This window comes from Chiloscyllium punctatum, chromosome 2, assembly GCF_047496795.1.
Source record: "Chiloscyllium punctatum isolate Juve2018m chromosome 2, sChiPun1.3, whole genome shotgun sequence".
Lineage (NCBI taxonomy): Eukaryota > Metazoa > Chordata > Chondrichthyes > Orectolobiformes > Hemiscylliidae > Chiloscyllium > Chiloscyllium punctatum.
In genome coordinates this window covers 85,512,246-85,538,033 of record NC_092740.1, presented here as the reverse complement: position 1 = coordinate 85,538,033, position 25,788 = coordinate 85,512,246, and the positions used below count along the sequence as shown (strand labels likewise).

The 25,788-nt window shown below is 40.7% G+C and overlaps 2 protein-coding genes across 3 annotated transcripts in view; one reads left to right on the top strand and one right to left on the bottom strand.

The window, feature by feature from the left end:
• ostf1 (osteoclast stimulating factor 1) overlaps nt 1-678 on the bottom strand; it is an 85,732-nt gene extending 85,054 nt beyond the window's left edge. Inside the window, exon 1 of the mRNA XM_072585104.1 lies at nt 522-678. Within this exon, the coding sequence (XP_072441205.1) occupies nt 522-555 (34 nt within the window). The 5' untranslated portion in view covers nt 556-678. The remainder of the gene's footprint in view (nt 1-521) is intronic.
• Nucleotides 679-773: 95 nt separating this feature from the next.
• The window catches only part of LOC140486227 (nicotinamide riboside kinase 1-like), a 45,240-nt gene continuing 20,225 nt past the window's right edge, over nt 774-25,788 (top strand). The window contains exons 1-3 of one of the 2 annotated variants that reach the window (XM_072585080.1): nt 774-930; nt 4,089-4,180; nt 18,092-18,195. In XM_072585080.1, coding sequence (XP_072441181.1) covers nt 4,178-4,180; nt 18,092-18,195 — 107 coding nt within the window. In that variant the 5' untranslated portion in view covers nt 774-930; nt 4,089-4,177. Of the gene's footprint in view, nt 931-2,872; nt 2,893-4,088; nt 4,181-18,091; nt 18,196-25,788 lie in introns of those variants that run through there. The other variant, XM_072585090.1, reaches the window with a different exon arrangement.

Here is a 25,788-nt window from a genome sequence, read left to right as displayed (position 1 = left end):
CTGGAAGATGGCTGTTTTTATATTAACACGAGGTCACAACTTGACACCACAAATAAACACAACCTGGAAGATATTAAATATTTACAGTTTTCTTTTTCGCCAGAGAGGAGCTGCGAAATTGTCAATCACAAGAACGGCTACTCCTACACCCCACTCCTACACCCCACCCATGGAACGGAGCTGCTTTCAAACCAAGAGGAGGGGAAGGAAAGGAAACTTACCCACACTCAAACGCAAACCTTCACATTTATGGCGCAGCAAAGTACCAAAATATTGTCTAACTGGAAAACGATTAAACGAAGCAAGAATCAAGCACATGGAGAATTGTAATTGAAAACCACGAGCGATGAAAAGTGGATTAGACTGCGTTGAAAATTCGAGTCAGAGATATAATAATGACAGCTATAATGAAGTGTACTCTGGGGAGATGTGGCATCAACTTCTCTTTGGGAGGAAAAAAGACCCAAGTCAATCAATTTGACATTTAAGTTCTTTAAACCTGTAGGAAAAGGACACCTTACCTGGCTTGGCCGGTTTAGGCGGCGGTTTCGACATTATTACGGCAATTAATGTGCAACTTTTTCGACTTAAACAAAGTCTAAGGTCACTCCTACCACAGGATCTCCTCAAATACTACACCGGATTGAGGAAGTCTCAAGCGCGGGGTGGAACCAGGAAGTACGGACATTGACGCCCCGCCCATTACGCCGAGCGGAACGACGTCACGAGCGGAATCCCCACCCTTGCAACGTGCTGTTGATGTAACGAGACGCGTCCCGCCTTTCACGTCGTGTATTATGATGTCACCAAACGCATCCCACGCTCCCCTGTGGTACGTAGCGACGTCAGTCCCCGGGATTCTCACCCCTCCCCCTTCCCAAAATGTGTGAGTTGACGTCACCGGAGCTATGGGAGATTGAGATGAAACAGGTAAATGGTTGGCCGCTGAAGAAAAGCCAATGACCCGAAAAAATATCGGATTTTTTTTTGTTTTGAACCTTTCCGTGATCTGCTGAGTATTCCCATGTTTGTATAATAACGTTTGGGTTGGGGGGAGCTGGGGTATTAGAGCTCCTGCTGTCGAGGCCGCTCACCAGGTGCCTGGAGAGGAGTCACCTTTCACACAGTGAATTGTTCTCGAACTTACACTGATCCCATAAAACACAGAGTATGAGGAGAAGAACAATGTCGTCTATTAACTAAAAGACGTGAAAGTAGCTCGTTATTTAGCTTCAAGGATGTGATTCTGACGCTCTGGATGACAGGAAGGAGCGAGTTGAAAGGCAGGCGTTGTATTTCGTGGAAGTTAGCGTGGGCAGTAAGGATGGGTTTACTGCGTGAACCAGCCTAACAGACAGTGAAAGAGCTCTTCACAGTACTGGAGGAGAAGGGACCGTGTGTTCAGTGGCATCTTAGCATATTAATTAACTATGGCAACGGCAACTGACCTAATCAATATGGAATACCAGTGGAGTGGAGTTCAAAACAAGAACTCGAGGTTTCTGAGATGGGGAAGTGGTGAGGGCAGAAGTGTACGTAAGGTTGAGACAAGCAAGGTTGAGAGCCCTGACACTAGCTTTGCAGGAAAAATCCTCAATGGAGGAAAAAATAAAGTTCTATCTGAAGCACTAGTTGCATTTACTGAACAGGTATGCCAGCAAAAGAATGGAACAATCCACATTGGAATCAATTTATGAGGAAGTATATTCAATTTGCCGTGGTAAGTAGGTGGATTTTTAGTAAGCTACAGCTATTTCCCACGATTTGACATCTTAGAAGGTTGTCGTGGATATACTCTTGTTCCCCGTGCAAGAGTGCTGACCACGAGTGATCCACACTCTGGTGTTAGTTGTGAATAACTTATGCCAATTAATGTCTAAGTCAATCTATTTAAAAGCCCTAGAAGCCTGAATTCAATCTTAAATTTGAATTTCACCTTATTAGTAATATATCTCTCAAATCTGAAAGAAGTTCATCAACATGTATCACAAAATTATTTGAATACTTTGATACCACTAAAGCTTATTTTGATACCACTAAAACATTTGAGTTGAAGAAAGCCAACTTTCATTAAACCAGTCCTCATGAAATGTGGTTTTTTTTTAGCAACTTTAAAGCAGCACTTCTGTTGAAGGAGTGTTAGTCTTATCCCAGTTAATCATACCAGGCGATGACAGAAAGAGGATGTCACAGCTACAAAAGAAATAAAACATTTGTGAAGCTTGATTAGCTCTGTAGTCAAACAAGGCAAAATGTTCATTTTGATGTATTTGACAAGTACAATGGTGAGGCATGCTACTGTCAAAGATATTTCAAGGCTAAATAAAATATCAAAATGATTAAATTTTGAGAAATACATGCTTAGGTTTTTGTCCTTGGGTGATACAAGAACATTAAATTATTTTTGAGACACATCTCATGCTAATTTTTTTCATTATTCACATACAACTGGTTTTCTATATTTTTGGTGATAGAAAATTGGAACTTTTGCTCTTGACAAGCTAAGAAAACATTAAGGGATGTTAAGACACTTTGAAAACAGGATGTCATGTGGGAGGGAGGTTATATCATGAACAGGAAGTGGGTCATATCCCCCTATAGAAAGGCCTTTCAATCCCTCTTTTCTTTCTTAGGGTTGATTTATTTCTCATAACTAGTTCAAAACAATGGTGAAATGAACTTTAAAATACACATGTTGGCACCTCCAGCAGACTCTGCTGTTACACACAACCGCAATTTTGGGGCTAAGCCATTTCTTCCATCTTTGAGCTGCATCAATTTACCAGGTGTAAAGCATTCCCAAACGTTTTCCAGTTTAATGACCAATGAATGAAGTGAGCGGTGAGAAAATGCTTGCAGTTGACTCTGACAGGCTCAGCAGTTTATTAATTGGTGAGTTAATAATGATGGGCAAGCTTCTAATTTACACACCCTCTGTGATAAAGGAGACTTGTGTGCCAATGTCAGATTTGCTAATTTCACCTGTAGTTACTTGTGCATATAAGTTGATGGGTTGTTGAATTAGGAGCTATACATTTATAATGTCTCACTTCGTGAATTAATTTAAAACTGAGTGAGATTGAATTCTAGTCTCCTTCAAGTGACTGTTCAGAGGTTTAACTCTGTTGTGATGTTGAGGGTGAGTGGTCCTGTGTTCCCTCTGCTTTGTGTACAAGACATCTGGTCAAAGTGAATAAATTTGCAAACAAAATCAAAGAATTGCAGATATTGGGGATCTGAAACAATAGTAGAAAGTGCTAGAGAAACTCCCAGATCTGTGGAGAAAGACACAAAGTCAACATGACCCTTCTTCGCAGCTGAGGATTAAAATTCATATTTTGGCATTTTGTTGCTTGGAGATAAGGAACACTGATTCTGCATGATGCTCAATAGCTCAACTGTTACAGCATTGTTCAGAATAAGGTTCACGGTAAAGAAACGAGAGTGGTATTCAGAATCTGTTCTCGCAGTTGAGTATTAAGGGATAACAATGGGAAAGCAGTCAAAGATAATAAATTTAAACAATTCCTGAAGAAGTTATGTAAGATCTTCCCCTAAACAATTTAATGTAATTTTAAGTGTTTATGATTTTAAAGGGAGTAGAGATTAAATCTTAAAATGTGAAGAAATACTTGCATTTAAACAGTGCCCTTTACACCCTCTGGATACCCCAAAGATCTTTATAGCCAGTGCAGTACTTTTTGAAGTATTGCTCACAAAAGAGCAGGAACAGAGCAGAGATATGAAAATAATAGCAAAAGCAAATTACACATCGCAGATATTAAAACACGATTTAAATGCTACAAAAGCAGTAGAACCTGAGATTTTTATGAAATAAAAACCAAAAAGAATTGTGGATGCTGTAAATCAGAAACAAAAACAGAAGTTGCGAGAAAATCTCATCAGGTCCATCAATATCAGTGAAGAGAAATTAAAGTTAACTTTTTGGATCCGGTTCTGAGGAAAGGTCACAGATACTACCAGACCTGCTGAGCTTTTCCAGCAACTTCCGTTTTTGTTTCTGAGACTTTTATGGCAGGTTTATAAATTGTCAGCATACTAAGCATTTATGTGTTTCATATTTTTAGAGTTTGTCAAGAACTAAAACAGCAGAAACACAAAGGAGAGAGATAGAACTTCAAAATGAAATTGCACAGAAAAAGAAGCAGTTGAATAAATGGTGAGTTTTTTTTTCTTTCAGCCTTCAATGTGTTTATAAGTTTATAGCTTAATACATAGAGTGGCAGCTTTAAGCATGTGGACTGCTTATGCACAATGTGGGAAATCCAGGACATTTCATTAGTCCTTGATAACCAGGTTCAGGAAGTGTTGGCATCCAAGTTTCAATTTTCAGAGGTTGGGAAGTAGTTGGGACGACTGCAGTGCATTCGTGACATCATGATAGCGTTTTGGGAGTTAGTCGCAAATTAAAAATGTGCAGGCAGAGAGGTAATGGGGGACACAGCCATACAGATGAAAAGGATCAAGCAGATGTTGTAGTAGTCTTCAAAAGACATTCACTCACTAACCAGTATTCAGTTTGAGAGAGTTCGTTTAGAGAGTACAATCAGACCCATGGCACCATCCAGTGGCTGAGCTGTACATGGAGAAAGGAAAAATTGGAAGAGCAATGGTGATTGGGAATTTTGTAGTTAGGAGAACTGACATGCTTTTCTGCAGGTGCAGATGAGATTTGGGAATTTTGGGAATATAGGGAATTTTGAAAGAGGAGGCTGAACAGCTGACAGTTCTCATTTCCGTACCAGTGACATAAGCAGAAAGTGGATTGGAACTTCTGCAGCTTCACCTTTGGGAGGAAGGAAAAAGAATAATTAAGCAAGACATTAGAGATGGCAATTTCCAGATTTATCTTCATTCACACACGAGCGAGGATAAAAATAAAAGGTTAGAATAGATGTGTGTTTGGCTAATTAGATCTTGCAGGAGAACAAGTTTCGTAACAGGAATATTGGATCAGTTTTCAGGGATGAGGTACGGTACAGGCTGGACAGTTGCATCTCAAACAAGTCAGAACTAATGTCCCCATGGGTTGGATTGTTCATGTTTTAGGGACAGTTTAATCTAACTTGATTGGCGGATGATAATCAGGTTTAGTATTAGTAAAGAGAAACATGGTGTACCAAGGATTGGGAAAGCTCTGGTAGCTTTAAAGTAAAATGTAGTAAATTGCTGGATGGAATCAAGCCAAGATGGTACACAATAACATGGAAAGTAGTTCTTTTATTGCATGTTTGTAAATGCACAAAGTATGTCAAATAAATCCTGCCTGACCTCAGGATTTCTAGAATTTTCTATTTTTATTTCAACTTTCTGGAAGTGTTTACTGATGATTTGGTCTGCAGGAAGTGTGTTTGGATGTGAATCCTAGCATATCGCACAGATTGGTTGGACCGGCAGTTAGAGGCAATGAGGAATTTACAAAAGGTGGGGATATGATAGTTGCAGGGAGGGAGATAAACTGAAGCTACAGCCAGGTAGATGGGTTACCTCCAGGAAAGGTAGGGAATGGAGGCAGGTAGTGCAGGTGTGTCCTGTGGCTATTCCTAAAAATTATGCTGTTTTAGAAAATGTAGGCAATGATTGACTCTCGGGGAGTGTGACACTAACAGCCAGGTTTCTAGTACTGAGACTGGCTCTCATGTAATGAGGGGTATGCCAGGTTCCAAGCGATCGATTGTGATAAGGGGCTGTCTGGTAAGAGGCACAGACAGATATTTCTGCGGCCGACAACGAGACATCAGAATGGTATGTTGCCTCCCTGGAGCCAGGATCAAGGATATGTCAGAAAGGATGCAGAATATTCTCAAAGGGGAGAGGGATCAGCAGGAGTTTGTTGTACACATTGGAACTAATGACATAGGAAAGGAAAAGTACAAGATTCTGAGGAGAGAATGGAGGCGGTTAGGCAGGAGTTCAAAAAAAAGTTCCTCCAGGGGAACCTGCACAATTACTGCCTTTGCTGTTTGAATTCATGTATTGTTGGACTTTGGTGTGCGTCTGGGAAAATTAACACAGTAAAATTCACAACTGATCTTGGAGGAACTGTTTGGGTGAAGTTCACAGCACAGAAGCAGATAAGTGTATTTTTTTTTTAAGTGGGACCTACAGAAAGTCTACAGTGGAGAGTAGAGTGGGTTCTTTCTTGATTATATATTTTTGAGATATGTCTCTTGATTAAACTTAAGTATAAGCTGTAACTATTAATTTAACCTGGGGCAGTGTTTTGTAGAGGAATAAGACAGTGTTATTTTTTGGGTTTGTAGATTGTGAAGGAGCAAAAATGGCCTTTAGTAGAGTGATATGCGCTTCTTGTCAGATGTGGGAGTTTAAAGAGAGTTTAAGGGTTACTGTGCATTATATCTGCACTGAATGCTGTTTGTTGCGAATCTTATCAGATCGAATGGATTGATTGGAGAGACAGTTAGAAGCAATAAGGAATTTGCAACAGCAACAGTATTTGATGGATGACAGTTATAGGAAGGTGGGAAAGTCTCAGATACAGTCACATAGATGGATTAACTCCAGGAAAGATAAGAGAAGTAGGTAGCTAGTGCAAGAGCTTTCTGTGGCTATACCCATTTCAAACAAGTATGTTGTTTTGGAAAATGTAGGGGGTAATGGATTCTCAGGGGAACGTAGCACAAACACCCAAGTTTCTGGTATTGAGACTGGCTCTAAAGCAATGAGGGGTACGGCAGGTTCCAAGAGATCAATTGTGTTAGGGGATTCTGTAGTCCGAGGTACAGGCAAACGTTTCTATGGCCAGCAGCGAAAAATCAGAATGGTGTGTTGTTTCCCTGGTGCCAGGATCAAGGATGTCTCAGAGGGTGCAGAATGTACTCATGGGGAAAGGGGCCAGCAAAAGATCATTGTCCACATTAGAACCAACGAGGTTGAGATGCTGAAGGGAGATTACAGAGAGTTAGGCAGGAATTTAAGAAGGCAGTCCTTGAGAGTAGTAATATCTGGATTACTCCCTGTGCTATGAGCTAGTGAGGGCAGGAATAGGAAGATAGAGCAGATGAATGCATGGCTGAGGAGCTGGTGTATGGGAGAAGGATTCACATTTTTGGATCATTGGAATCTCTTTTGGGGTAGAAGTGATCTGTACAAGAAGGACGGTTTGCACCTAAATTGGAAGGGGACTAATATACTGATAGGTAGATTTGCGAGAGCTGCTCGGGAGGATTTAAACTAGTAAGGTGGCGGGATGGGGGGGTCAAGAACCCAGGGAGATTCAAGGAAAGAGATCAATCTGAGACTGGTACAGTTGAGAACATACGCGAGTCAAACAGTCAGGTCAGGCAGGGACAAGGTAGGACTAATAAATTGAACTGCATTTATTTCAATGCAAAGAAACCTTGGAGTGCAGGTATATCGTTCCTTGAAATTGGAGTCACAGTTAGATAGGATAGTGAGGAAGGCGTTTGGTATGCATGCCTTTATTGCATTGAATATCGGAACTTGGGATGTCATATTGCAGCTGTACAGGACGTTGGTTAGGCAACAGTTGGAATACTGCTTGCAATTCTGGTCTCCCTGTTACAAAAGCGTTCAGAAAAGATTTACAAGGATGTTGCCGGCGTTGGAGGGTTTGAGCTAAAGATAGAGGCTGGGGCTATTTTTCCTGAAGTTTCGGAGGCTGAGGGATGACCTTATAGAGGTTTATAAAATCATGAGGGGGCATGGATTGGGTAAATAGACAAGTTCTTTTCCCTGGGGCGGTCAAAAATTAGAGGTGGATTTAAGGTAAGAAGGGAAAGATTTAAAAGAGGCATAAGGGGCAAGTTTTACATATATGGAATGAGCTGGCAGAGGAAGTGGAGGAGGCTGGGACAATTACAATATTTAAAAGGCATCTGGATGGATATATGAATAGGAAGGGTGTAGATGGATATGGGCCAACTGCTGGCAAATGGAAATAGATTTATTCGGGACATCTCATTGACATGAACGAACTGGACCAATGGGTCTGTTTCCATGTTGTATATCTGTATGACTCTATGACTCTCTAATTGAGAAATTATGAAAATAAAAGTTATATTACAGCTATACACAGTATAATCATAAAAACAAGAAGCAAAGTTAAAAAGACAAGTCTCTCTCTAAAAGGAGTAGACCTGTACAGAGGCCTCCAAATGGTCTGACCCCTGGCTGCTGTCATGATCCGCACTTGGCTGGTGCCCCAGCTCCCACACCGGGGCTGCCACCCCTACTTCGCTTAGGGCCACTGGCGACTCCACTTCAGGCCATTTGTCACTGCAGTCCAACGTTGGTTCGGAGGTGGAGGCCAGGGCTGAGTGTCTTAAGTCCAAGAAGACAGAACAGAAGGGAAGCAAAGAGGAAGATAAAAAAAAAGAAAAAGGCAAAGAATGAGCAGAGTGGACGAGCTCCGGCTGGAGCTTTCTACTCTACTGCTATCTTACCGGAAGCAGAATGTCACTTCGGGGCACTAAGGATGGCAAGTCTACAGAATGAATTCCGGATGGGATGTTTCAGTGTCCACCATCCAGAGTTGCTCAGCAGCAGCACTACTGATTGAGCTGATTGAGTGCTAAAGTACATTGCTGCTGGATTAGGACTGCAGCAGGTGGGGAGAGAACCAACTGGAAAGCAAGACGTACTTGACCTTATCCTCACTAATCTGTCTGCCACAAATGCATTTGTCCATTATATTATTGCTAACTGTGACCACTGCATAGTCCTTATGGAGACCATGTCCTGCCTTCAATTTGAAAATTCCTTATATTGAGTTGTGTCGCACTTTCATTGCACTAAATGGAATAGACTTTGAACAGGTCTAGCATTCGTGAAATGTCATAGGCCATCAACAGCAAGAGACTCAGAATCCAACACATTCTGAACCTCATGGCCCAGCATATCCCGCACTCCAGCATTATCATCAAGCCAGGGGTCAAGCCTGGTTCAGTGAAGAATGCAGGAGGGTATGTCTAAAATTGAGGTGTCACCCTGGTGAAGCTATAAAATCAGATAACTTGTGCACCAAACAACATAAGCAATAAGTAATAGTACTCAGCAATCCCACAACCAGGGCATCAGATTTGACCTCTATTGTCCTGTTACATCCACTTGTAAAAGCTGGTGGACAATTAAACAACTCACTGGAGAAGGAGCCTGCATAAAAAGTTCCATCCTCAATGTTAGGGGCAGCCAGCAAACGATGAGGCTGAAGAATGCAACACAGTCTTCAGCCAGCAGCCCAACTGGATGATCAATCTTTGCCTCTTCTAGAGGTCCATAGCATCATAGTTGCCATCCTTTGGCCAATTCGGCTCACTCCATGTGATATCAAGAAACAGTTGTAGACACTGGCTACTGCAAAAGCTGTGGATTCTGACAACATTCCAGCAACTGTATTAAAAACATTGAAGTGTTCCAGAACTTGCCACACCCCTAGCCAAGCTGCTCCAGTTCTTCTCCAACATTGATATATATGTACACGACAAGTGAATGATTGCCCAGCCAAATCTTGTACACAAAAGCCAGGACAAATCGAACCCATCTAATTAGTGCTCCATTAGTTGACTCTTGATCACCAGTAAAATGATAGAAGGTATCAACAAGCAACACTTGCTTAGCAATAACCTGCTGACTGATGCTGATTTTGTGTTCTGCCAAAACCACTCAGCTTCTGATCTCCTTATGACCTCCTATATGGTTCACATATAGAATTCTGGAGGTGAAGTGAGAGTGACTGCTCTTGATATCAAGGTTGCATTTGACTGATTATGACACGGAGGAGCCCTGGCAAAAATGAAGTCAATAAGTATCAGGAGAGGGTAAATTCTTTAACTAGTTGGAGTCATAACTTGCAGAAGCAAAGATGTTTGTGATCAGTCATCTAAGTTCCGGCACACCTCCACAGGTATTCATTATTAGTGTCCTCGACCCAATCTTTTTCAAAGGTTCCCTCCCTCAATTGGTGTTTGTATAATGATCAGTATCATTCGTCCCCCAGTATCAACACCCTAGAGGTTACTAGTGAAGAGGGAGATGGCACGGGGCAGGGTGACAGACAAGATGGCCTCTGAGCCATCAGTTGGCCAACTTGACACATAAGATGGCTGCCGGTTCACAACATGAAGTGAAGCAGCAGAGCAGATACAGACACTGCCTGAGGCCACCAGAATGCCAGCACAATGCACTTGATTAATTTAAGGCGAGTGGAGGAGAAAATACACATGAGTAACGAACACTGCCTGCCGAAGTGTTTAGCTCCAGCCAGCGCCTCTTATAGAAATGCTAACAACTTGATACAGACTCAATACGAAATGTTAATGGCCAGGGCTGCAGTAATCGTCCTTCTCGGGAAGAGCAATTAGCGCCCATTACTACAGCAATGGAATTCCATGCAGACATTGAAGCTGACATTGTCTACCCTGAAACTGACAATGACTGTATCGAAACTATCAATGATTCTGTACCGATTGCTATAAACAAACCATGTACAAAGACAATAATCTCATCACTGACCTATTGTATCACAAGATGTATAAAAAATTCTCGAAATGTGCTCCGGGTCGAGAGAAGGATTCTGGGTAATTCAAGATGGAGAACGGGAAAAATTTCTGTCTGTAACAGCTGCTCCTTTTTTGAGGTATTTTAGGTGTTGGAGGTGATTTCCTCGAATTCCAGGATCAGCATTTTATATGCTGTTGCATTGTTTTGGAACAGCAACAGCAGCACTTTTAAAAGAGAGAACAGACAAGGAAGCATATGGTGAGGTAAGTGGAGGAGAGAGAGAGAGAAAGAGAGAGAGAGAGAGAAAGAAACCCACATTGCTAATTGACAGAGCAATGAACCTGCGCAGTTACTGCCTTTGCTGTTGAACTCATGTATCGCTAGACATCGGAGTGTGTTTGGGGAAAATTAACAAACAGTGAAAATCGCAACTGATCTTGGAGGAACCTGATCAGGAGCTGTCACAGCACAGAACAGATCAGCGAATATTTTAAGAGTGGCCTTACAATGTGTCTGTAGTTGTGAGTAGAGTGAGTTCTTTCTTGATTAAATGTTTTATTGAGAGATGTCTGTTGATTAAACTTAAATTATAAGCCAAAGGTACCTCAGATTACAATTAGATCTTGATCAGATGGGCCAATAGGCTGAGAAATGGCAGATGGAGTTTAATTTAGATAAATGTGAGGTGCTGCATTATGGGAATGCAAATCTTAATGGTAAGGTCCGAGGGAGTGTTGCTGAACAAAGAGACCATGGAGTGCAGGAGTAACCATAATTCCATAAGTTTTAAAATAGAGATGGAAAAGGATAGATCAGATCTAAAAGTTGAAGTTCTAAATTGGAGAAAGGCCAATTTTGATGGTATTAGACAAGGACTTTCAAAAGCTGGTTGGGGGCAGATGTTCGCAGGTAAAGGGATGGGTGGAAAATGGGAAGCCTTCAGAAGTGAGATACCGAGAATCTGGAGAAAGTATATTCCTGTTAGGGTGAAAGGCAAGGCTGGTAGGTATTGGGAATGCTGAATGACTAAAGAAATTGAGGGTTTGGTTAAGAAAAAGAAGGAAGCATGTGTCAGGTATAGACAGGATAGATTGAGAGAATCCTTAGAAGAGTATAAAGGAAGTATGAGTATACTTAAGAGAGAAATCAGGAGGGCAAAAAGGAGACATGAGATAGCTTTGTCAAGTAGAGTTAAGAGAATCCAGAGGGTTTTTATAAATGCATTCAGGACAAACGAGTGACTAGGGAGAAAATAGGGCCCCTCAAAGATCAGCAAGGTGGCCTTTGTGTGGAGCAGCAGAAGATGGGGAAGATACTAAACGAATATTTTGCATCAGTGTTTACTGTGGAAAAGGATATTGAAGATATAGAATGTAGGGAAATAGACAACTTGAAAAATGTCTATAATACAGGGGAGGAAGTGCTGGATATCAGTGGTTAGCACTGCTGCCTCACAGCGCCAGAGACCCGGGTTCAATTCCCGCCTCAGGCAACTGTCTATGTGGAGTTTGTACATTCTCCCTGTGCCTGCGTGAGTTTCCTCTGGGTGTTCCGATTTCCTCCCACAGTCCAAAAATGTGCAGGTTAGGTGAATTGGCCATGCTAAATTGCCCGTAGTGTTAGGTGAAGGGGTAAATGTAGGGGAATGGGTCTGGGTGGGTTGCGCTTCGGCGGGTCAGTGTGGACTTGTTGGGCCGAAGGGCCTGTTTCCATACTATAAGTAATCTAATCTAATCTAATCATGAAACGCATAAAGATGGATAAATCCCCATGACCTGATCAGGTGTAGCCTAGAATTCTGTAGGTAAATAATTGCTGAGCCTGTTACTGAGATATGTGTATCATTGCTAGTCACAGGTGAGGTGCTGGAAGACTGAAGGTTGGCTAATGTTTAAGAAAGGTGGTAAGGACAAGCTAGAGAACTATAGACCAGTGAACCTGACGCTGGTGGTGGGCAACTTGTTGGAGGGAATCCTGAGGGACAGGATGTACATGTATTTGGATAGGCAGGGACTGATTTGGGATAGTCAACATGGCTTTGTGCGTGGGAAATCATGTCTCACAAATTTGATTGAGTTTTTTGAAGAAGTAACAAAGAGGATTGAAGAGAGCAGAGCAGTAAATGTGATCTATATGGACTTCAGTAAGGCGTTCGACAAGGTTCCCCATGGGAGACTGATTAGCAAGTTTAGAACTCATGGAATACAGGGAGAACTAGTTGTTTGGGTAAAGAACTGGCTCAAAGGTGGTGGTAAAAATTGTGGTTCTGTTCGCTGAGCTGGGAATTTGTGTTGCAGACATTTCGTCCCCTGTCTAGGTGACATCCTCAGTGCTTGGGAGCCTCCTGTGAAGCGCTTCTGTGATCTTTCCTCTGGCATTTGTAGTGGTTTGAATCTGCCGCTTCCGGTTGTCCGTTCCATTGCAGTGGTCGGTATATTGGGTCCAGGTTGATGCGCTTATTGATTGAATCTGTGGATGAGTGCCATGCATCTAGGAGTTCCCTGGCTGTTCTCTGTTTGGCTTGTGCTATAATAGTAGTGGTGTCCCAGTTGAACCCAGTCGAACGGTGGTAAAAGGTTGTTTTTCAGACTGGAGGCCTGTGACCAGTGGATTGCCACAAGGATCGGTGCTGGGTCCTCTACTTCTCATCATTTATAGAAATGATTTGGATGTGAACTTAAGAGGTATAGTTAGTAGATTTACAGATTACACCAAAATTGGAGGTGTAGTGGACAGCGAAGAAGGTTACCTCTGATTACAATAGGATTTTGATCAGATGGGTCAATGGGTTGAGAAGTGGCAGATGGAGTTTAATTTAGATAAATGCGAGGTGCTGCATTTTGGGAAAGCAAATCTTAGCAGGACTTACATACGTAATGTTAAGGTCCTAGGGAGTGTTGCTGAACAAAGAGACCTTGGAATGCAGGTTCATAGCTTAGTGAAAGTGGAGTCGCAGGTAGATAGGATAGTGAAGAAAGCAATTGGTATGCTTTCCTTTATTGGTCAGAGTATTGAGTACAGGAGTTGGGGGGTCATGTTGCAGGTGTACAGGATTTTGGTTAGGCCACTGTTGGAATATTGTGTGCAATTCTGGTCTCCAAATCATGCGGGCCATGGATAGGATAAATCGACAAAGTCTTTTCCCTAGGGTAGGGGAGTCCAGAACTAGAGGGCATGGGTTTATGGTGAGAGGGGAAAGATATAAACGAGACCTAAGGGGCAACGTTTTCATGCAGAGGGTGGTACGTGTATGGAATGAGCTGCCAGAGTAAGTGGTGGAGGCTAGTGCAATTGCAACATTTAAAAGACATCTGCATGGGTATATGAATAGGAAGTGTTTGGAGGGATATGGGCCCAGTGCTGGCAGGTAGGACTGGATTGGGCTGAGATAACTGGTCGGCATGGACGAGTTGGACTGGAGGGTCTGTTTCCGTGCTGCACATCTCTATGACTCAATGATTCTAAGACTTGCAGCTGACCTCTGTTGGTGTCTTTCTCTCCCCGGAGCTTCGCTATTTCCTTGTGCAATAAACTCTGTCATTGCACCCCAACTCTGAGGTTGGTGACTTTCCCCACAACACAAGAAAGTGACTTGGATTAGCCAATGAATACAGTGGCTGCAAAGGAAGACCAGAGGCTAGGAATACTGCAGTGAGTAATTCACCTTCTGACTCCCGAAGGACATCCGTCGTCCACAAGGCATAAGTCACGAGTGTGAAAGAATATTCCTCAATTGTCTGGGTGAGTGCAACTCCAGAATCATTCAGGAAGTTTGACAGTGTGCAGAACAAAGTAGCCCGCTTGACTGGCACAACATCTAAAAGTATCCATTTCCTCTACCAGCAACATACAATAACAACAATGTATACCATTTCCAAAATGCACTGCAGAGGTTCACCCCAAGGTCAATGGGAATCTGGAATTCAAAACACAAATATTTCAGCAATGATCTTATTGAATGGTGGAGCAGATTTGAGAGGCCAAATTGTCCAATTCTGCTCTGAATTTGTATTTTCTATATAAAGTAGGTTAGCAATCACAGCTGAAAGTGAATATAAATTGGTTATTGTGATGCAGGAGCTCACATAGATTTTCAATTCATGATCTTATATAAATTACTTTGCAACGCCATCCACTTTTAACTACTATAATATGCCAGAAATTGTACACAATGCACTGATATGCATCATGTGTTTCTTAAAAATGAAAACAGCCAAAGATTTCTGATGGTAAAAGCATAAGATCAAAATAAAATCTGCAAAGGACAGTACAGACATTTGTATGATCTGACAAAAATTTCAAGAAATCTATGATTTGTCAGAAGTACGAAATCAGAAAGCAATTTGCAAATAGATTAATTGGTACTGAGAATGAACTTCAGCCATCCCTACATTCTCAGAATGATTTAAAACTCCTAAATTATCTTGAATTAACTACTGAACAATTATTTTGTCCAACGGCAAAAGTTGCTTGCCATTCTTGTTGGGTTGTTTTGTTGTCAGCCTGAGTTGACAGCACAAGAGAACGCCAACGAATAACAATAGCCTTGGAAGTCATACAGAAACAAGATAAATGTTGAAATCTTGCATTAGATATTCCTAATTAGAAAAGAAATTAATCTGATATACAAAATGGAATGTATCAGAGATCATTTTCAGAAAACCTATTTGGAGGATTTCTATATTTGGAATACTTCACATTTGATCAAATAGAAATAAAAGTGCAATGTTTTCACTTAAGAGTACCATTATTCAGACTGGCAAAAGCCTTATCATTTTATGGATTTTAAAAAGAGATGTTGGACTCTTGAAGGTGCGTTATCACTCCTCAGCACAAAAATCATTTTTGCCTATTCTTTTGTTCCATCAGCTTTAAAGATATCAAATATAAGCTGGGATTGGTACTAAAAATGATCTATCTACTCATTGTCAACAGAATGCACTGACCCCGCCTCAACAGCGTTTTCCCTTGTACATTAGTTTATTTTTATTGCCATTTCTAGCAATCATTGTGATTTCCCTTGAGTGAAAATTGCAATTTCATACCATGTGTGTTTTACATAGACACTTTTGTGATATGTTCTGAAGATCACTGATTTATCCTTGCAGTCTTTTTCGAGTTTAAAATCAGGCCTTAGAGATGAGATGCGCTGCATCATGCAACCACTAAAGTGATCCTTGTCAAAACCGCTATCTGTTCATTCTGTCATGGTAGAAATCAAAAGTCACACAATAAAGAGACCATTTGATGGGATGGTGCATGTTGAGATATGGATATCCAATGGTAACAAAAGAAGAGACATAGTTGTGTGAGCAGAATGCACAAATGAGAAACTGGGGTGTGTTTTACGTCCCTCTTTACATTTGAAAATAGGGAAGCAAATTCTTTTCTGTGACTAACTTTCCTGCTGCATATCCACACCCCCTCTGGCCCTCAAGGCCTGACATTAGTTTTATAGGAGGCAAATTATTGTTTACGTAAGGGCCTCAACTTGCCCTAACAAGTGCATTGACTGTAATAAAGAAGGGAGGTCCATTAGCTTTAACAAGGGAAGTGAGGACCACTTTTACAGGTCCCCTGGGCTACCTGGAGCGGGATGGGACCATTCGCCACAGCAGATTCGCCGCCAACAATTAGCCACTGCCCTTTGACCACCGAGGACGCTTAGCCACCGCCCATTGGCCACTGAAGATGATTCGCCACCACAAATAAGTTTAAAATGTTAGAGAATAAGCATAACTAAATTATATAAAATTGTCGTTATATTGGTTAAGGTAGTGTTTGCGTTGTTTCAGTAACAACTTATTTTCGTTACAGGAGAGTTTTTTTGAGCTTGTATTTTTTTTCCATTTACCCTCAAGTCTTCAAAATGGAAACAGAAATTATTAGTAAACATGGAAATAAGAAGTTTTACCATGATGGTTTTATATATGTTTTTGATAAACTGTCCAAGAGTGATTCAAGTATTACGTTTTGACGATGTGAACATTCTTATAGTGTTCTTATAAACGAATGTGTAGCTGATGTCCCTCAGTCAGTCCTAGCATCTTTACTGACGACAAACAGCATGAAAAATATAAGTCGACAATAAAGGAATGATAGGAGACGCAGATGATAGAATACAAAAAATTGTTCTTGAATACGGTGAAAGAGATTGTTTGGAATATCTTAGAGGGATAGCACATAACTATCAAATGAACTAAAATTTCATTGTTTAATATTAATGTGAGATTTTACTGCCATTACAAAGATTTTTAAAATATATTTCCTTTTTCTGGTTAACGTTTGTAACTCATTTTTATATATGAACCAATAGAATGATATTTATTTTACCTCTTTTTTGATCAATATGTAGTATGTAGTTGTGTAAATAAAGGGGAATAAGAAGTATGAAAGAACAGTTGGGAGGGAAAGCAGTCAGTACATATATATATTTCTGGTGGCGAATAGTCTCCAGAGGTTAAATGACCCCAGTGGAGAAACGCTGGTGGAGAACTGGCAGTGGCTAATCATCAGTGGCGAATCGTCACCAACCCAACTGGAGGCAACACCAACTGCCCATAATCTCATTCTTCCCATTTAACGTTCCTGCAGCCTCTTGAATGTGCACCACCCCACCCTCCCAACAGCAACTTCCCATGCGCTCTTCGCTAAGACCTCCAGTGCTGAGGTAATCTTGCTCCATAGCACTTGAGACTACCTGTGTTCCCAACTGTAACCATTACCCTGACTGGTGCTGCCAAGCCTATTGAGTTGCAGGTGATCTGATCGTTTGTCAGGAACTGCTCCCAAAATTGGGGCAGGTGTCTCTCAAAAAAACAATTAATACTGTTCCTGGTGTTAAGTTGCTGTGTAGCAGTATTAGCAGACTCCCTCATCATTTGGCGAGGGAATTGGTAGTGAAATCACACTGCCCCATAAAATCCAGTCCATTTAGTGAGTGTTTGCACCTTTTCTTTCCAAGAAGAGAATGTTCCCAATTTAACAGTAAGGTAGGAGGTTGCAGTGAGATTGGATAGTATAACAATAAAGATAATTAAAAGGTTGACAAGTAGAAAGTTGGGATGAGTTGCATCCTAAGTTACTGAGGTACCTAAGGTTGTGAATTACAGTGACACTAGTACTATCATTTAAGTTCTTGGAAATGAGAGTGGTGTAAGTACTGGAAGGTTGCAGATCCTACATCCTGATGGAAACTGAGGAGAGAGATTAACTCTGTCAACTAAGATGTAATGCTTTTAGAAACAAAAATCCAAGACAAGATTAATTAGCATTGGAAAAGTATGTGCTAATAAATGCACATCCACTTGGATTTTTAAAATGAAAAACGTTTGGTTGACTTGATTAAATTCTTCCATGAAACAATAGACTGAGTTGACGAGGAATGTTATATCAATGCCTATTCAAAATGCAATTGATAAAATACCATGTAATATGAATGATAGCAAAATTAAACATTTGTGTACCACTGATTGAGAGCTCTAAGATAAAGGAAGTAAGAAATGAAAAAGGAACAGGAGTTGGAGACTCAACTCAATTTCATTGAGCTTGCACAAATGCATAAGCATAAATATCCGTTTCTTTTTAGGTAACAGCAAGATTTGTATACCACTGCTTTCTGAATTCAGTCGCAAGATTAATTCAAGGTCATTTAAAAATCAAAATGAGAACATTTATTATTGGAATTGGAGGGTAAGTATAAGTGGATTTAAATTACTATTACTAAGTTTGTTGCTTACATGATGAAAGAATATGTTTGAGTTTACTTTCCCCGTATTTGTAAGATGAAACTATTTTCACATCAACTTTAAAAGAAAATAGAATTATTACTTACAACATATTACACAGTGAGGTAAAGTTGCAGACCATAGGTCTGCTGTCTTGTTTGAGAGAAACGTCTGATAGTGAGTTTAACCTAAAGGTCTCCATGTCTCAGGTGAGTGGCCTGGTTGAGAAGTGGGACCCTCATGTTAATCTCAGCTGGTACGCGAATTTAATCTATGCTGTTGGCATCCTTCTGCATTACAAACCAGCTGTCCAGCCAACTGAGCTAACCAACACAGAAACAGGCCAAAGAGATTTATACTAGTGCTTATAGTACTCCTCTCATCTTTATTTATTTAACCCCATCAAAGTATTGTTGTATTCTTGTCTCCCTCATACTTTCTACTTTAAAAACATCCATACTCAGGGTCTCATCTACATGTGGAAGCAGGTTCCATATTTTAACCACATTTTAGCTCTAGATAGCAAAGTCTTTTTCTAAACACTTTACTGGATTGGTTAGAATGAATCTTATGTTTATGGCCTTAGTCTAGGCTTACCAGATAGTGGATAAGCAGGTGGAATCTAATGCCGTCTTAACAGACATATTTGGAGGCAGGACAGAGGATACACTTTGTGGACTCCTCTTCCTCTGCTTCTGCTGATTAAAGTTTCTTAAATGTCCAGTTAAGGATCTAATCCAGCCATAGCTGTTATTCAACCAGCAGTGGGTGGGACAGGCACCACATGAGAAGCCCAAAGAGTAATCCTAGGGCTTGTGGTTTGGCAGGTTGAGAAGGGGGAGGTTTTACTTGTTCATGTCTGATTGAGAGACATGACATTGGGGCTATTGACCAACTGAAAACCCTTCAACCCTTTCTTACAGCTATCTGCTTTCCACTCCCTAGTCAGTGACCAGTGAAGAAGGCGTTTGGTATGCTTGCCTTTATTGGTCAGTGAATGAAGTACAGGAGTTGGCATATTGTGTTGCGGCTGTACAGGACATTGGTAAGGCCACATTTGGAATATTGCATTCAATTTTGGTCTCCCTGCTGTAGAAAAGATGTTGTTAGACTTGCAAGGGTTCAGAAAAGACTTACAAGGATGTTGCCAGGGTTGGAGGGGTTGACCTGTGGGGAGAGGCTGGAGCTATTTTCTCTGAAGCATCGGAGGCTGACAGATGACCTTATAGAAGTCTTTAAAATCATGAGGGGCATGGATAGGATAAGAAGACAAGGTCTTTTCCTCACGGTGGGAGAGTCCAAAACTAGAGCACATCGGTTTAGGGTCAAAGGGGATTTAAAAGGGACTCACAAAACAAGTTTTCACGGAGAGAATGGTATGTGTATGGAATCAGCTGCCAGAGGAAGTGGTGGAAGCGAGTACAATTACAGCATTTAAAAGGCATCTGTATAGGTACATAAATAGGAAGGGTTTAGAGGAATATGTGCCAAATGTTGGCAAATGGAACTAGATTTACTTAGGATATCTGATTGGCATGGATGAGTTGGACTGAAAGGTCTGTTTCTGTGTTGTATATTTGTATGACTCTCTGACTGTTCCTCATGACTTCCATCCTGTTCTCACTCTCCTGTGACCCAGGTCTCTTGGCTATCCTGTGTCTTTGGCAGCTGCATTGCCAGCAGCTATCATCACTTGATGCTGTCCACAATAGTTAGCTTGTGTTTTGCTGCGAGATGACGTTTCTCAGGATTATAAGACAGTGAAAAAAACCTATATGGGCTGCCTATGAGTTAGTCCCTGAGATATATAGCCAACAGTTCCTCAATTTAAGGAAGCTGAAGAATTCAAAAGTCCAATTACCAATGGATAAATGCATAACAAGGTGAAGGTATGTATGAAACTTTGGAGGAATTTAAAAACACGGGTAGATGAAGGATATGAAAGGTTTTCATCTAAAGAGAAGATAGCCCCTTTTTCTTCAAAGGAAGAATCGAAGCCCATAATTAATTTCAGTATTATAGGGGCTACTCAGAATTCACTTGCTGAAGAAGGATTGAGTTTTCCTCCAGAAAGTTCATTGAAATCAAAGTGTTGGGAAATGAGAGTGGCGAAAAGTATATTCTTGTTTAATTGTACAAGGTTCAACTGGAATGAGGCTTGGTGTCTGAATGAGTGGTATTGGGGTAGTTAAAAAATTTGTGTTGATGGAGTTGATTTATTACCGAAAAATGCTTTGGATGGAATCGAAGTCATAGCTTTGTCTATAGTTGCAGAAAGTCCAGTTGAGGCTAAAGAAATGGAACAGTTGCAGGAACATGTTTTGGGAATTGTTCCATTGTGTGTGGTTACCAGAGCAATGACTAAACAAACTCCATCATCAGAGATCATAGTATTACCACAAGCAAGTTGTAGGGTAGCCAAAATTCTATTTAAAAATGAGGATAGTTCAAAAGATGTGTTTGGCATGTGTTCATTAACTGAAGCTTGGGAAGCAGATGCAGAGTTAAGTAAGTTAGCAAAGACACTTACACTGAGGCCAAGGTTGAAGGGATTCCAGAATGTTACTTTATGAAAAACAGAGTTTTGATGAGGAAATGGAGACATCCTCACAGAGCTGCACACAAAGAATGGATAGTTGTCGTGGTCCCACCCAGATTGCTGAAGGACATATTGCAGGTAGCACATATAATTATTTTGGCAGGTCGCATAGATATGCAGAAAACCCAGCCATTGATAAACAGGTATTTTACATGGGCAGACTGAATGAAGATGTGTCGTCCTGCAGAACATGTCAAACATGTCGAGTGTTTGGAAAACCTTAGCACATCATCTGTTCTGCACTTTTGATACCTGTACCAGTTTTTGAAGAACCATTTACTTGAGTGTTAGTGTGTTGTGTTGGATCAAAACCAAAAGCAGGAGATCACTGTGTCCTTATAATTAAGAGTATGACAAATTGATACCCAGAGGCTATTTCTGTAAGGATGGTTACAATTATTGTAGTCATGGAAAAGTTAACATAGTTTTACTTGTTCTGAATTAACATGGTCTGTTGAGATATAGACTTTTCCAGGAAGTTATTAACAGTTTAGGAATAAAGCAATCGAAGTGATCTGCTTATCATCTGCAAATACGGGGAGCTTTGGATTGGTGCCGTAAGACACTCAAACCATGATTAAAGCATATTGTCGCAAATACCCACAGGATTGGGACAAAGGATTAGATATGTTGGCATTTGCGATCAGAAATTCGCAAAATTTAGTTCATTTGAATTGGTTTATGGTCATGAGATTAGATTGCTGCTAAAAGTAATTAGGGACAAGTTCTTAAATGAGAAAGGTGAACTTCAATGTTGAATTACACGTCCATGTTTCTAAAAAGACTCTGAGGAGCATGTAGGGTGGTACAAAATATTTAAATTTTCACAGGCAAAAATGAAAGAATGGGCAGAGAACGATTCAGCAAACCAAGTATTTCAAGTGGGAGATGAAGTATTGGAATTGTTACAAAATGAATCATTGAAAATCAAATTCACTGGCCTGTATAAAGTGACTAGAAGGGTTATTCAAGTAACTTAGCTGATTAATACTTCTGATTGTAGGAAGAAGAATCACTTTTGTCACATAAACATATTTATTGTAGGAGAGAGCATTAAAAAAAAAAAAAAATTATCAGATAATAAGAGTAGTGGAAGATGATGTAGCTAATGGGAATGAGATAGAAGGAGAGGAGCACTGTTCTCGAAGCGAACTTCATATAGTTCGACGAGCTAACACAGAAACAGTGACGGTTAAAAACTGCATTTTCATATTTAGAGAAAGGACAGCAGGAGGATCTTGTAAGATTACTGAAGAGGTATGAGGTAATCTGTAGAGATACTCTTGGTTGTACTACATTAGCTCGAGGTAATGTGGCTATAGAAGAGAGAACAGTTCCATGATTGGAAGACTGCTTTGTTTGGGTTGGAAACTCATGCACGAGAATACCTAGATCCCTCTACAGCTTCATTTTCTGATATTGTTTTCTTTTTAGTATTCCACATTTTTATTCTTTCTACCAAAGTGAACAATTTCACATTTTCCCATATTGTACTCTCATGTGCCAAAATTTTGCTAACTCTCAACCTTAAGTCCTCTTCACAACATACCTTTCTATCAATTATTGTGTCACGTTCAAGTTAGTTTTCACATCTAAGTCATTGATATAAATTGTAAAAGCCAAGTTTATTTTATTATTTTTGATTTTTTTTATATCACCACTGACTGGCATTTTCTTTTGGTTCTTTGAGCATGCTTTCTAATATTTTATTATTGCGTTCTGTCTTAGAGCTCAGCTTTCCTTCCTTCCTCATTAGTAACTGGTTGTCGGCTAGCTTCTAAAATTTATTGCTACTGATGTTGGTGTTTCTTTGCTTTATCTCACCAGGCATTGAATTTACATGTCATTAGTGTTTCCAAGGTAAACTCACTTCAATTTCATACCAAGTTTGACAGTGCTGGAGGGAGACTGCTTGCTCCTTTTAGATTTTGGCTTGAAGTTTTGTAAAAACGGAAAAGGTTTCTGGCTTAGTTGAAATGGCAACAGAGCCCCACTTCCCAGAAATCTTGCCGTTGAATTGGGCATCCATGAGTTTGGAGAAAAGAAAATAGGGACAGATTGTACTAGTTTAGAGAGGCATTTGCCTTAGTGTTGCTGCCCCGAAAGCAGAAACAATTTTTGTAATTGTAATGTCCAAAACCTACAATGTCCACTGACCTCTAAACCTGTTAGAAGATTGAAATCTGCTGGAGTTCTTTGGATAAGTAGTGGGCTATTTTGGATAGATTGAGGGACACTTCTGCAAATAGTAATCTGCTCTATAGGCGAGTTCAAGGATGCTTTCTGATTGTTAAAAGTAGACATGAATATGTGTAAAAGGTGATAAACTCTTTGGCACTATCAAGCTGATTTGAATTGCCAGGCTTTGCAGGGAAGTTCAAGCTCAATCGAACTATAAAGCTGTGATCATGAAAATATTCCCGAAATTCAGTTCCCAAAAAAAATGTCAAGTTGGACTCAAAAGTCTAACTTTGTTTGTCTTTTCACAGGAGCTTCCAGACCTGCTGAGTTTCTCTTGTATTTTATATTTCTATCTGTGAGGTGCATACAATGGATTGGTACATCTAAATTTCAAATATTAAAAATACTCTTACTATTAAACAAAGAGGGATGAACAGAAATACTGTTCCATTTCTTCATGCCTCGTCATAACCCTGTCAAGGTATTTAAGTACTATGGCCATTAACAGTGTAAAAAAGATCAGTGCTTTCTATCACACTACCTGTTGGCATAAACCTGAGGGCTTTCATTGCATTGGGCTGCATGATGATTTCACAAACTTTCATTGTAGAAGCAAAAAAGATAGGAACAGGAAATGGCCTTTTGGAGCAGCCTGTGGTAGAGTCCACTAAGGGAACAGGCAACGCTAGATGTAGTATTGTGCAATGAGGCAGACTTGATAAGGGAGCTTAAGGTGAAGGAACCCTAAGGAGGCAGTGATCATAACATGATTGAATTTACTCTTCAATTTGAAAGGAGATGATAGAATCAGAAGTAACGATATTACAGCTGGATAAAGACAACTACAGAGGCATAAGGGAGGAGCTGGGCAGAATTAATGAGGAGAGGAGCCTAGCAGGAAAGACAGTAGAACAGCAATGGCAGGAGTTTCCGGGAGTGATTCATGAGATACAGCGAAAATTCATCCCCAGGAAAAAAGAAGCATGGTATTGGGAGGATAAGGCAACCATGGCTGACTAAGGAAGTCAGGGATAGCATAAAAGCAAAAGAGAAAGCATATAATGTGGCAAAGGGCAGTGGAAAACCAGAGGATTGGAAAGCTTGCAAAACCAACAGAGGGCAACAAAAAAAACAAATAAGAAGGGAGAAGATTAAATATGAAGGTAAGCTAGCCACTAATATAAAGGAAAACTGTTGGAGTCCCTTTCGACATAAAAGGACAAAAGAGAGATAGAAGTGGACAGCTGGAAAGAGACACTGCATGGATAGTAGTGGGGAACAAGGAAATGACTGAGGAACTGAATAATTACTTCACATCAGTCTCCACGGTGGAAGACATGTAATATCCCAAAAATTCAAGAGTGTGAATGGGCAGAGTTGAATATGGTGGCCATGACCAAGGAGAAATACTAGAGAAACTGAATGGCCTGAAGGTGGATAAATCACCTGGAACAGATGGACCGCACCTTGGAATTAGAAAGGAGACAGCTCAGAAAGGATACACTGGTCTTGGAGCGTGTTCAGAAGAGGTTTATGAGAATGGTCCCATGAATGAAAAGCTTAACATATGAGGAATGTTTGAGGACTCTGGATCTATACTTAATGGATTTTAGAGGCATGAGGGGGGATCTAATTGAAACTTCCAGAATACTGAATGGTCTGGACAGAGTGGATGTTGGGAAGATGTTTCCATTGGTCGGAGAGATGAGGACCTGAGGGCACAGCCTCAGAGTAAAGGGAACACCTTTTAGAATGGAGATAAGGAGAAATGTCTTCAGCCAGAGATTGGCGAATCTGTAGGATTCACTGCCACAGAATGCCGTGGGGACCAGGTCATTGAGTATGTTTAAGTTGGAGGACATAGGTTCTTGATTGTCAAGGGGATCAAGGGTTACAGGTAGAAAGTGGGAGAATGGGGTTGAGAAACTTATCAGCCATGATTGAATGGCAGAGCAGACTCAATGGGATGAATGGCCTAAATTCTGCTCCTTATGTCTTATGGTCTTAAGGTCTTCAGCCCTTTGAGCTTACTCACCCATTCAATATCATCACGGTTCATCATTCTACTCAGTTCCCCACACCACCTTTTGCCCTAAACTCTATGATCCTTTTAGCCCTCAGAACTAAACCTACCTCTTGAAAACATTCAATGTTTTGGCCTCAACTGCTTCCTGTGGCAGAGAATGCCACAGGCTCACCACTCTCTCAGTCACAAAATTTCTCCTCACCTCAGTCCTAAATGGCCTGCCCTTGGACTGTGATCTCTGGCTCTGGACTCTCCAGTCATCATCAACGTCCTTCCTGCTCTACCCTTGTCGAATCCTGTCTAGAATTTTATAAGTTTCTATGAGATTTCCCCCTCATTCTTCCAGTCCTTCTTCGTAGTTCAGTTCTGTCATCCCAGGAATCAGACTGGTAAATCTTTGTCACACTTCATCCAAAGCCACAATATCCTTCGGAAAATATTCCAGGTGCGGTCTCACCATGACCCTGTACAATTGCAGCAAGACATCCTGCTACAGTACTCAAATCCTGTCACTATGAAGGCCAACATAGCATTTACTCTCTTCTTTGCATGCTGCACCTGCATGTTACTTTCAGTAACTGGAATACAAGGACACACAGACCTCATTGCACCTTACCCTTGCCCAATATATATGGTCATTTAGATAATAATCAGCCTTCTTGTTTTTGCCACCAAAGTCAATAGCTTCACATTTATTGGAAATAATTTCACTATCAAGAATTTTTCTGACCTCTCCAGTCCCAAATTGGCAG